General features: G+C 35.2%; 1 protein-coding gene across 7 annotated transcripts in view; it reads left to right on the top strand.

The window, feature by feature from the left end:
* Positions 1-11,924, top strand: part of LOC123559511 (bromodomain adjacent to zinc finger domain protein 2B-like) — a 90,855-nt gene extending 78,931 nt beyond the window's left edge. For all 7 annotated transcript variants that reach the window (XM_053552607.1, XM_053552608.1, XM_053552609.1 and 4 more), the window contains 4 exons: positions 84-129; positions 814-1,097; positions 1,875-2,018; positions 3,828-11,924. In XM_053552607.1, the coding sequence (XP_053408582.1) occupies positions 84-129; positions 814-1,097; positions 1,875-2,018; positions 3,828-3,996 (643 nt within the window). In that variant the 3' untranslated portion in view covers positions 3,997-11,924. The remainder of the gene's footprint in view (positions 1-83; positions 130-813; positions 1,098-1,874; positions 2,019-3,827) is intronic.
* The last annotated feature ends 1,757 nt before the right edge of the window (positions 11,925-13,681 follow it).

Genomic DNA, 13,681 nt, shown 5'->3' with positions numbered 1-13,681 from the left:
GTGCACGTAATACATGGGTATTTACGGTATTCTAAATAATTTGTTTATGTAAGTAAATTAAGATAGATTTGTACATATTTCAGGATACCAAGGAAATGGTTCTGTGCCTCTTGCGATGACTGTACAAAGGTGAGCATAAAATTCAATACTTTGGTATCCAAAGCACAGAGCTTCATATCTTTTGAATTATATACTTTAATTGGGCAAAAGTTTGTACATTGTACTTTTCAAACTGTACAGAATGAATGAACAAGTGAAGTTAATATATAAACTGCCAGAAGGAAAATGTGTGCAGTGTAACTGGAATTAACTTGATTGGCTTAGTATGTAGCCCAATGTCTCCATTTAGCTTGTTAGAATTCTTAACAGTTTTAATGAAAATAAAAAAAAAAAAGATAATTCATATCTTACAGATTCGATAGCCTGAAATTACAAATATACCTTTTGTTGCATTTTTGTTTAATGCATTTTGCCGCTTATGTATGTAACATAGTTCAGCGCATTGGCACTATTTTTCACGCTGACATTATGTATTATGTATTACCCTGATGAAGCCTTTTGGCAAAAGGTCGGTTATATATATTAAAATTGTAATAGTTTTTCATACTAGGCGGTATTTTTCTACTATAACAATTTTAATGGTAATATGACCAAAGAAATGTTCTCAATAATTATGCTGAATCCTCCTTTAGAACCACAAAGCCACATTTTGGAAAGTCTGAAATCTTCCTTGAGCTCTCTGAAAGGTTCACGGGTATATTGATATAAATCCAAATTATTCATAAAAAATAAAATGACTCATTTTGTTTCCAGTCATCTGCAAAGAAACGTGTAAGGAAGAACTCCACAGCCAGTGCCTCTGCTCCGTCCACGCCTGTCCCAGATCTCACTCCCACAGGTCGTAAACGTAGATCTGACTTTGGTGTTCCTCGGAAACGTAAAGCATCAGATGCTCAGTCTGAGAGTGACAGTCCACCGAAAAAGAAAGAGGACAGTCCAAGTGAGAAATCTGCAAATGTAGAGAAGCAGACGGACAAACTCAGTGATAAGGAAAAGATGAAAATTGAGGAGCAGTCTACTGATCTGAAAATATGCAGGTTAGTACATGCACAGTGACACACCACTTACTCAAGCACATGGACTCGCAATTTATGTGGTCTCCAGCCGTTTTCATAATACAGTTTATGTTTGGATTCCTCAAAACCCGGAAAGCCATAGATAGCTGAAGCAGTTTGTCCTACCCTTGAATCCTCGGACAGTCAGTGCCTTACTGAATTTAGTTTTTGTAATATAATCTATTGGAAGCATAGGGAAAGAATAGAAGACTTAGTTGGAGTCTGTTCATGAGAAGAAATTAAATGTAAATCACCCCCCCCCCCCCTCCCCCACACCCCCTAGCCCCTCCACATCATTTCAGAGGCTTAAGTAGAATTCTTATTATACAGAGACATTGAGTATATAGGGTTGCAGAGGGTCAAGGAATGATGAGGCCTAAGTCAGAGTATCAGGTGACTTCTTGTGGCTTCCGTCTGTTGGAAGATTTATTAGAAGCATAGAGCTTAACCCAACAAAACAGTAGCAAGATTGTTTAAATTTAAGGACACATGTATTTTTGGGTAAATCTATTTAGTAACTGATAGTGAGTTTTCAGAATCACATTGTCATTTTATCTCGGATAGAACATTTAGTTTAAACATATTTTTATTCCAAAAAGCATGAAATATTTACAATACAACATTTCAGGAATTTGACAGAAAGCTATGTTAGCTTACAGTTGTCCTCTCCTTAATAGAACATTTGATTGAGCTGACTTTAATTTGAATATTAGCATTGCATTTAGCAGATGTTTTAAGAGTTATCTTTCCTTCTTGTAGACTGCTTCACACAGAGATGATGAAACATGAGGATGGTTGGCCATTCTTACAACCAGTCAGCTGTAAACACTTCCCTTCATACAGGAAGTACATCAAGTACCCAATGGACTTTGGAACCATGAAAATAAAACTCAGGGACCATATGTAAGTCACATAATATAATTAATTACTGTGGCATTTTATTTGAGTCTGCCCAAAGATCTGTAAAATAAAACAGATCTGAAATTTCCTTGAGAACATAGACTTCATGATCTCCACAAATATATTGAATTTTTAGCTGGACTATTCAAAGAATAGTCTAATAGTTTAGCTATTCTACTCACTCTGGCGTCGGCGTCGGCATCACACCTTGGTTAAAGTTTTGCATGCAAGTACATACAGCTATCATTTAAAGGCATATAGCTTTGAAACTTATTTTTTCTTTTTCTAGGTCAATTACCAACCTCACTGGTTCAAGTTCCATAACTCTGACATGTATTTTGGGCAAATTATGCCCCCTTTTGGACTTAGAAAATCCTGGTTAAAGTTTTACATGCAAGTTACTATCTCCAAAACTAATGCAGATATTGAATTGAAACTTCACATGTGTCTTCGGTGTTATAAAACTAGTTGATAGCATCAAGTCCCACAACACTGACCTGCATTTTTGCCAAATTATGCCCCATTTTGGACTTAGAAAATCATTGTTAAAGATTTGTGTGCAAGTACATACAGCTATTACTAAAAGGCATATAGATTTGAAACTTATTTTTTCTTTTTCTAGATCAATTACCAATCTCACTGGGTCAAGTCCCATAACTCTGACATGTATTTTGGGCAAATTATGCCCCCTTTTGGACTTAGAAAATCCTGGTTAAAGTTTTACATGCAAGTTACTATCTCCAAAACTAATGCAGATATTGAATTGAAACTTCACATGTCTTCGGGGTTATAAAATTAGTTGATAGCATCTAGTCCCATAACTCTGACCTGCATTTTGGCCAAATTATGCCCCCTTTTGGATGTAGAAAATCCTGGTTAAAGTTTTGCTTGCAAGTACATACAGCGATTACCTAAAGGCATGTATATTTGAAGTTTATTTTTTATTTTTCTAGATCAATTACCAACCTCACTCGGTCAAGTCCCATAACTCTAACATGTATTTTGCGCAAATTATGCCCCTTTTTGGACTTAGAAAATTCTGGTTTAAGTTTTGGGTGCAATTACTATCTGCAGAACAAAAGCAGATATTAAATTGAAACTTCACATGTGCCTTCGGGGTGATTGCATCAAGTCCTATAACTCTGACATGCATTTTGGTCAGATTATGTCCCCTTTTGAACATAAAACTTCTGGTAAAGTTTTGCATCCAAAACTAATACAGATACTGGATTGAAACTCTGTAGATATTTTAACAAATAGGGTAACATTTTCCTGCTTCTGGGACGATAATTCGAATAGTCGAGCATTGGCTGTCTTACGGACAGCTCTTGTTTAAAAAGTTATTCTTCTTTTTGTAACATCAGTTCACCTCAAGTTTGGACAATAACTTTGATGTGTATGGAGCAATCTTGTTTATACTTAAATGTTGACCTGATGGAGACAGTGTCTTAAGCAGACCCCAGGTCCCTGTCTCTAAAGGTCAAGATCACACTTTGACTTACGGGTCAAAGGTCATGTCAGATTGTTTTAGCCATAACTTTGACATGCTTGGAACCATCTTATTTTTATTTTGCATAAATGACATATTGTTACACTTCCCTTTAATTTTTTTGAAACATGATTAAATCGCAAGATGATGAATTAGAGTTGCCTGTCATTTGCAAACATTCGCTAATGCCTCATACTTGTTAATTCATCCTGTTCTGCAGTATATGGTAGGCATTAGACTCAATTCAGGTTTAACATCTGCTTCAAAACAGGTCCTGGAAGCCAACAGTTTTTATGAATAAAAAATTACCTTTATATTTTCAGCTATCAATCGCGTAGTGAATTTGTGAATGATGCTAAACTTACTTTTGACAACTGTCAGTTGTTTAACGAGGATGACTCAGAAGTAGGTCAGTGCGGGCACAACATGCGTAAATTCTTCAACCGTCGTTGGAAAGAACTTGTGCTGGAATCCATGTCTCAGTCAACGTAATAACAGATACATTCAGTTTCCGTTCATTTTGACACAAAATGTTTTTAGCTCACCTGTCACAAAGTGACAAGGTGAGCTTTTGTGATCGTGCGGTGTCCGTCCGTCCGTCAGTCCGTGCGTGCGTGCGTCCGTAAACTTTTGCTTGTGACCACTCTAGAGGTCACATTTTTCATGGGATCTTTATGAAAGTTGGTCAGAATGTTTATCTTGATGATATCTAGGTCAAGTTCGAAACTGGGTCACGTGCCATCAAAAACTAGGTCAGTAGGTCTAAAAATAGAAAAACCTTGTGACCTCTCTAGAGGTCATATATTTCATAAGATCTTCATGAAAATTGGTCAGAATGTTCACCTTGATGATATCTAGGTCAAGTTCGAAACTGGGTCACGTGCCATCAAAAAGTAGGTCAGTAGGTCTAAAAATAGAAAAACCTTGTGACCTCTCTAGAGGCCATATATTTCACAAGATCCTCATGAAAATTGGTCAGAACGTTCACCTTGATGATATCTAGGTCAAGTTCTAAACTGGGTCACATGCCTTCAAAAACTAGGTCAGTAGGTCAAAGAATGGAAAAACATTGTGACCTCTCTAGAGGCTATATCTTTCATGGGATCTGTATGAAAGTTGGTCTGAATGTTCATCTTGATGATATCTAGGTCAAGTTCGAAACTGGGTCAACTGCGGTCAAAAACTAGGTCAGTAGGTCTAAAAATAGAAAAACCTTGTGACCTCTCTAGAGGCCATATATTTCATGAGATCTTCATGAAAATTGGTCAGAATGTTCACCTTGATGATATCTAGGTCAAGTATGAAAGTGGGTCATGTGCCTTCAAAAAGCTAGGTCAGTAGGTCAAATAATAGAAAAACCTTGTGACCTCTCTAGAGGCCATATTTTTCATGGGATCTGTATGAAAGTTGGTCTGAATGTTCATCTTGATGATATCTAGGTCAAGTTCGAAAGTGGGTCACATGCCATCAAAAACCAGGTCAGTAGATCAAATAATAGAAAAATCTTGTGACCTCTCTAAAGGCCATATTTTTCATGGGATCTGTATGAAAATTGGTCTGAATGTTCATCTTGATGATATCTAGGTCAGATTCGAAACAGGGTCATGTGCGGTCAAAAACTAGGTCAGTAGGTCTAAAAAAAGAAAAACCTTGTGACCTCTCTAGAGGCCATACTTGTGAATGGATCTCCATAAAAATTGGTCAGAATGTTCACCTTGATGACAGCTAGGTCAAGTTTGAAACTGGGTCACGTGCCTTAAAAAACTAGGTCAGTAGATGAAATAATAAAAAAACCTTGTGACCTCTCTAGAGGCCATACTTTTCATGGGATCTGTATGAAAGTTGGTCTGAGTGTTCATCTTGATGATATCTAGGTCTAGTTTGAAACTGGGTCAACTGCGATGAAAAACTAGGTCAGTAGGTCTAAAATTATTAAAATCTTTTGACCTCTCTAGAGGCCATATTTTTCAATGGATCTTCATGAAAATTGGTCAGAATGTTCACCTTGATGATATCTAGGTCAGTTTCGAAACTGGGTCACGTGCGATCAAAAACTAGGCCAGTAGGTATAAAAATAGAAAAACCTTGTGACCTCTCTAGAGGCCATATTTTTCATGTGATCTTCATGAAAATTAGTGAGAATGTTCACCTTGATGATATCTAGGTAAAGTTCAAAACAGGGTCACATACCTTCGAAAACTAAGTCAATAGGTCAAATAATAGAAAAACCTTGTGACCTCTCTAGAGACCATATTTTTTAATGGATCTTCATGAAAATTGGTCAGAATTTTTATCTTGATAATATCTAGGTCAAGTTCAAAACTGGGTCACATGAGCTCAAAAACTAGGTCACTATGTCAAATAATAGAAAAAACGACGTCATACTCAAAACTGGGTCATGTGGGAAGAGGTGAGCGATTCAGGACCATCATGGTCCTCTTGTTTGATAATGGCACAATGACTTTCTCTGTCTTTCTTAGCATAATGTACAAAACATTCATTTTACTGTATTTATTTATGATGAAAAAGGCGGCATTGCTTTGACTTGCATTAAGTACATGTTGATATAAAGTGAAAAATTACACAAACTAGTGCTCCTCATATATCTATGAACATTACAGAGTAAAACTTCAGCAGTCTCTCACATTTTTAGGATCACTGGATATCCGTCTGTTGTTCACAATTTCTTCAAAGAACATCTCCTAAACCATCAAGTCAGTTTCAACAAAACTCAGTAGGAATGTGCCATAGGTGGTCCCCTTTCAGATTCCTTTAAAATTAAGGTCATCCGTGCATAATTCTAGTTCCCGTCAGAAAACACTAGCTCGAATTCATAATCATTTCAAAGCGATGTTTCTTGGGTGATCTACCAAATTCCTTCAAGTCATTCTGATTTATTTAAAATCATGGCTGCCAGGGTAGGAGTGATGAACTAGTTTTCTCGATACAGTTTTATGAAAAACTTTAAAAACTTTTTTCTCCAAAACTGCAAGCCCGATACAATTTTATGAAAAACTTTAAGAACTTTTTTCTTCAAAACTGCTAACCCGATTTCAATTTTTTTACAGCAATGTTCGTAAGGTGACCAGCTGCCATATTTCTTCAAATCAAATCCCTGTATGGCTATATGGGAAACATAGAAGTGTTTTTTTTTTCTCTGGAACCACTGACTCAGTTTCATTATGATTTCTCAGCAATGTTCCTTACACGACTCTTTACAAGGTCCTTTGATTTATTATGATTCGTGAAAAATCATGACCACCAGGGGTTCAGGCTAGTTTTCTGTATATGGCTATATGGAAAACTTTGAAAATTTTCTCAGAAACAACTGGCCCAGTATCAAAATAGTTTGACAGCAGTGTTCCACAGCACTTGTTCAATCCAGACGTGAAACTTAGGTGGGCAATTTAGAACCATCATGGCCGTCTTGATGACAGCCTTCTTGTTAGTTTTCTTCAGTTATACAGTAGTGTTAAATGGATAATATTCACGATGGAGTTTATTTTCTCTGATTCCTACCGGTATTCACAATTTTTGTATCATGTGAATTTTAAACCACCTGAACTTTGCTGAATATTAAATTTAAAAACTTTATCAGTTATAAATTGTGAATTCTTCAAGATGATAATGAGTCTGCTAATAAATCATGAAATAAAATTAAAAGAAATAACTTTTCTATATACATAACTTATACATGTACTTATTTGCTTTTTTACTTTTTGTCAAATTACATATTAGTTAGTACTCGGTATTTTAAACAGGTGAATATTTTGATTCATAAATGGAAGCTTTTGTGGAACCTTTTGTTGATATATGTATGCTGTAAGGGCATTTAAGTATAAAACAGACCACCAGATTATGTTTTTCACTGTCATTTTTTAGAAATATTTTATATGCCTATTATTTTTAAGTCTGTTACTGCTTGTATATTTTCTAAAATGTTTTTTTTTTCTGTAATAATTTAATATGATAATGGTATCTGGACCTGTTTTTGAACCAAAGACATTTTTTATTTTAAAGCATTTTTCCTCAGCTGTTCTTATTATTTTGATATCACATTTCACAGACGTTCTCAGGAAATCAGTCTTTTTATGGGTAATTTTCAGTGTATGTACATTGTATAAAAAAAAAGAAAATATAAGAATATAGCTTCGAATGTACAGTTGATTTTTAAATGAGCCACACCATGAGAAAACCAACATAATGCATTTGCAGCCTGCATATCTACAGACCAGCCTGCACATCTGCGCCATCTGGTCAGGATCCTAATGCAGTAAGAGAAACCATTAGGGAACAGTATGGAACCTGGCCAGACTGTGTGGATGCGCATGCTGGTCTGGATCCATGCTGGTCGCAAAAGCACTATGTCAGTTTTCTCATGGCGCCGCTCAAATTGCTTCATAGCTTCAGAATTATGTTAAGCGTAGTATATATATATAAGTGCAATAAAATTAACATTTTCCTGAAATACTAAATATTTGTATCATAAGTTGTATTTCTGTCGTTAAATTTGTTGTATAATTTGCATTTATAGACCCAGGGCTCTGTTACCAATCACTTACATTTAACACGTTAATTCTCGAATATAATTAGGTGATTGAATCTCGGTTAGCTTACAGATTTGAAAAGTGTTGTCTCGTGTATCAGATGAATAAGAATGACTGATATGCGTGTCTTGCATATCTGGTTAATAAGAATGAATAATACATGTATATTGTCTAGAATCTTGTAGTAGAATTTAATTACTACCGTCGAACCAGTTTAAATTTTTGAAACACTTGTATTAAACGACAACAGCGGATGAAAGCAAACAAATATGCTTGAGGAAAACCTCTAAATTTTAAGTGCTGTTTGAAAAAATAATCTGGTAAATCTGTCATTAAAGACAGCCATTTTATATGTAAGCAAAACGGAAGTTTTGTTAGTAACTTTTTGCTGTCACTATTCTTATAGTGTCTATTATCATTTGTGTATAGTTTCAGTGTTGTCTCAGTTTTTATTTATTGCTTTAAATGTTACTGTTAAACCTAAAACAGCACAAAACACTGGTCAGATATTTTATACATCTTGCAGATGAAATTAACCTCAATTTGTAATATTTACACACTGTGATTAAAATATGTCTTGAAAGGAAAAACTTTGTTTTATATATTTGTTTTATTGCATCATGACAAGTTTTTAATTTGAAGTGTCTGCCTCAGCCCAAAATGGTGCAAATTTAATTTTTGTTGAAAACTGGCTGAATTTTGTTCTTTTCTTTTCATAATTTTGAAATTTGTCAATTATATCGTTGAAATGTGGCCAAAAGACTGTACAGTGTATATTCATTATATTTATCTTTGAGACTTAAAACGTTGATTAAAAAGAAGGGAAAATAATGGTTATTAATAACGTTTATACCAGTAAATTAGTGCTTTATCTAACATTCCAGACTTCATACTTAATACATCAGTTGGTGCAATGTGCATGCTTTGATCTGCTGGAAAATGAAAACTGTTATTTTTTTGTTATTTCTATAAACATATTATTGTAAGGATGGATTTACACAAAATCTTGAGCAAACATCTCTAAGCTATTGCACATTTCATGAATCATTCTGAGAAGTTGAAAATCAGTACAAAACTGAGAAACCACTCAATTTTTGAAGCCCTGCCTGTTGGACATATGATAAAACTAAGTAATTACTGTTGATTTATGTGTTCTCTGTATATGATTTTGAACATTCTTCACTTGTTACGAAAAATAATTTTTTTATTATGCCCCCGAAGGTGGGCATATTAAAATCGCACGGTCAGTGCATGCGTCCGTGTAAATTCTTGTCTGGGCTGTAACTCCTTCATCCATGAAGGGATTTTGAAATAACTTGGCATAAATGTTTACAATAATGAGACGATGTGTCATGCGCAAGACCCAAACCCTTAGCATTTCCAAGGTCAAGGTCACACTTAGAAGTCAAAGGTTAACAGGGTCTGTTTTGTGTCCGGTCCATAACTCTGCCATTGATGAAGGGATTTTGAAATAACTTGGCATAAATGTTAACCATAATGAGACGACGTGTCGTGCGCAAGACCCAGACCCCTAGCTACAAGGTCAAGGTCACACTTAGAAGTCAAAGGTGTTACTTGTCTGGTCTACAACTCTGCCTTTTATCAAGGGATTTGAAAATAATTTGACACAAGTGTCACGCTTATGACCTGGGTCAAGGTCATGAAATGATGTGTGATTTTTTTTGCGCAGACAACTGTAGCATTTTTGGACACACTTTGGGGGAATTTGTCACAAATAGTGACAGCTCTTATTATGACCGAAGGATGTCGAAAACCACATAGGAAGAATATGTAATAGCACTGAAATTGTCATCAGGAGACCATTACCTTAAAAAAGGAATATTAGAATGCAGTCTCTCTCTAGGACAGCATAGCCTTGCCAAAAAAAAAAAAAACACAACAATGACCGTCTACCTTATTGTAATACAATATGTTGTAATTTTAGCTGTGTAGTATAGAAAAGTTATGCTGCTTGTATAAAAGCCTCTTAAGTTATCCTTGTGTAATGTTCCTATTATAATCAGTTTGTAATGTTGCTGTTATAATAGGTCTGTGTTACGTTGCCATTAATAAATTAGGTCTGCGTAACGTTGCAGTTAATAACAGGTTTGTGTAACTTTGCTGTTACAGTTGGTTTGTGCTTCAGAAAAAAAAATTGTGTTCATTTCCTATTTCTGTAAGTCAACTTCCTATGTATTATCCAAGAACATGTTTTTCGTATTAACCCTTAGCCTGCTGGCGGCAGATGATTCTGCCTTTGCGACCAGTGTAGACCAAGATCAGCCTGCACATCCGTTCTGATCATGGTCTGCACTGTTCGCTATTCAGTCAGTAAATTTTCAGTGAAAACCCCTTTGAATACTAAGTGGTACTGTCCAAATTGAAAGATGGACCAGTCCATTATAGAAATATAGCAGGGTAAGGGTTAAGGATCATGTTTGTTATAGTAAATTAGCTTCAAAGTGAAACTAAATAACATGATCTGAAAAACACCAGTTTGAATAGAAAGATCACATTTGTTAGTTAAGTACTCTGCAACTTGATAACAAGATTGTTTATTAAGTTATTCTAAGACAGAAGTTGCGGCTGTAGGCATTGAAAGTGTAGTAAGGACATGCTGGTCCCTCAAGCCGTTACATTTTTAACATGGCATAACCTTACGTGTCGTCTTGGCCGAGTCTGTAGATTAAGCATGTTTATTCTATACCTTTAGAATATTAAATGTACACTGCATTAGATCTTTGTATAAATGTTGCAAGTGCTTCTCACATTGAAACTAGTCATTAAATGTTTTAATAATATTCTCTTTTTTTTTTTTTCTAAATGCTGCTTTATTTAGGGATTAACAAAATAACTAAGAAGAAATTTTGTGAAAAACTTTGATCCTTAGACAGTGTTTAGTATTATTTTTGTGTTACATATCCTTAGCACAAATAAGTGAATAGATTCAAAGATTTATAAATTAAAAGAGATCTGAAACTCTGAAAGAAAATAAGTCTCTCTTAATATCCAGTTAGTCGTTATTTGACCTTTTGTGAAAATATTGCCTTTTTGAGTATCATTCCTATTGCTTACAGGCAAATTTTTACAACTGTTAGAAAACTGTAAACACTTCTATCTCATTTGCCAAAAAAACTTAGGCATGTATATTATTCGTACTAAAATTGTTTGTTATGCAGTCAGACATGTATTAACAGTCAGACTCCTTTAGTAATATTATTAGTGGTCAGAAACTAATACCGGTAGTAATATGTATATAAGTCAGACACACATGCGAAGACAGGTATTAGTGACTCATACATGTCAAGTTCCGTGGACAATTTTCCAGGAGAATTCAGTTGAAAATCCAGGAGATTTTATTGACCAGCATTTTTTGGGAAATTTGACTGACTGGACAATTTCTGTAATTTTTACATCATTGTTAAATGTATATTTAATTATACCAAAGCTCAACAACACTGTTTGCTGTAAAGTAAAGCTACATACATTTTCTAGGGAATAAAATTTAAAAAGCGTGTGCAAATTCATCCAAAGTTCAGAACGTTCTTTATGATTACCTCCCTTTCTGGAATTGAGCAGAACTACTTATTTTGAAACAGTGTATAATATATGTTTGACTGTGTTTTACTTTCACTTGATGTTGTAAACGTATAACTGGTACAATACCCCACCGTTTTTATGAAGATACACTATTTTTCACTGAAGTTTATTGTCTGTTTTGAATGTATCCGATTTTTGCAATGTATTATTTTATGAACTGTAAAAACACATCATTGTCAGAGTTTATAACTGATCATATTTGTTCATTATCATTTTCATAATACAAATTGTGGTGAACTGTACATTGTAAAAAGCAATAAAAATCAATTCTTATTTCATGTTTTTGTTATATGTTTTGCTGCAGGATTTCCATTTGATTTTAGCTCACCTGAGCACTTGTGAGTTTTTATGCTTGCCTTCTGTCCTCCATCTTCAGCATTTTTACTTAACATCTCAACTGAAATAACTGGTCAGTACAACACCAAACTCGGTATATAATTCTCTTAACTTCACTTAAATAATTTCACTTTAGTGAATTAAGGGGTGCCCAAAGCTTGAATAAGCTTCAGAAAAACACGTTATGGATGTTCACACATTCATGTACTGACCTTTCTGAAACTATAAGGTTACACTTGAATGTACTTAATGGCCCAAACGGCTAACAAGAGCTGTCTGTTGACAGCGCGTTCGATTATTCAAAACTTGTGAAAGTATGGGGCCAAAATATTACCAAAGATTTTCAAACGAAAGAAGGAAAATAGGTAAGACAAACGATGAACCGGTATTTGTTGACTTGGGTAAGTCTTGCACTATATGGCAATGTGTGACCATGATGGTAAGCAAGAGTTAAAAGTTTCAAAGTGAAACTTAACTAATTTCTATGGCAAAAAAGGGTTGTAACTGAGCTAAAGTCCTTGTCCTAGTTATGAAGTCTTTCCTACATTTGTAAACTACGATGGTAAACAACTTGCCAAAGTTTCAAAGCCATAGGACAAACGGGTGAGGCAAAATACGGACTGGTATGAAAAAAAAAACAAACTGATTTCCACAAGTCCAAAAAGGGCCATAATTCAGCCAAAATAGTTGACAGTTATGTACTCTTGCTTACAGATGGAAATCCTGATGATAAGCAAGAGTTCAAAGTTACCGAGACACATGTCAAATAAGTTTTGACAAAACCTGGACTGGTACAAAAACTGAACCAATTTCAAAAAGGGTCATAATTCAGCCAAAATAGTTGACCAGAGTTATATACTTTTGCCTACAGATATAGACTGTTATAATAAACAAGTGATAAAAGTTTCAAAGCCGTATGTCAAACAGTTTACACAAAATATGAACTAGTACCAAAAACCAAATGATTTAGCCCACCATCATCAGATGGTGGGCTATTCAAATCACTCTGCATCCGTGGTCCGTCGTCCTTCTGTTAACAATTTCTCGTTATCGCATCTTCTCAGAAACTACCAGGGCGATTTTGACCAAACTTTGTCAGAATGATGTATTGGTACCCTAGTTGTGTCCCCCTGAAAATCAGACTGGTTCAACAATTTTTAGTAAGTTATGGCCCTTTGTTTATTTCTATAATTTACATAGATTTATATAGGGAAAAACTTTGAAAATCTTCTTGTCCAAAACCACAGAGCCTAGGGCTTTGATATTTGGTATGAAGCATCATCTAGTGGCCCTCTACGAAGATGATTCAAATTATTTCCCTGGGGTCTAATATGGCCCCACCCCGGGGCCATCATGGTTTATATAGACTTATATAGGGAAAAACTTTGAAAAACCTCTTGTCCAAAACCACAGGTCCTAGGGCTTTGACATTTTGTATGTGACATCATCTAGTGGTCTTCTACTAAGATTGTTCAAATTATCCACCTAGGATCAAATATGGCCTCACCCCGGGGGACACATGGTTTACATAGACTTATATAGGGAAAAACTTTGAAAATCTTCTTGTCCAAACCACAAAGCCTAGGGCTTTGATATTTGTAATGTAGCATCATCTAGTGGTTCTCTACCAAGTTTGTTAAAATTATCCCCCTAGGGTCAAATATGGCCCCGCCCTGGGGATCACATGGTTCATA

Source organism: Mercenaria mercenaria, chromosome 10, assembly GCF_021730395.1.
Source record: "Mercenaria mercenaria strain notata chromosome 10, MADL_Memer_1, whole genome shotgun sequence".
NCBI classification, from domain to species: Eukaryota; Metazoa; Mollusca; class Bivalvia; order Venerida; family Veneridae; genus Mercenaria; species Mercenaria mercenaria.
This window is presented reverse-complemented; position numbering and strand designations above follow the sequence as displayed.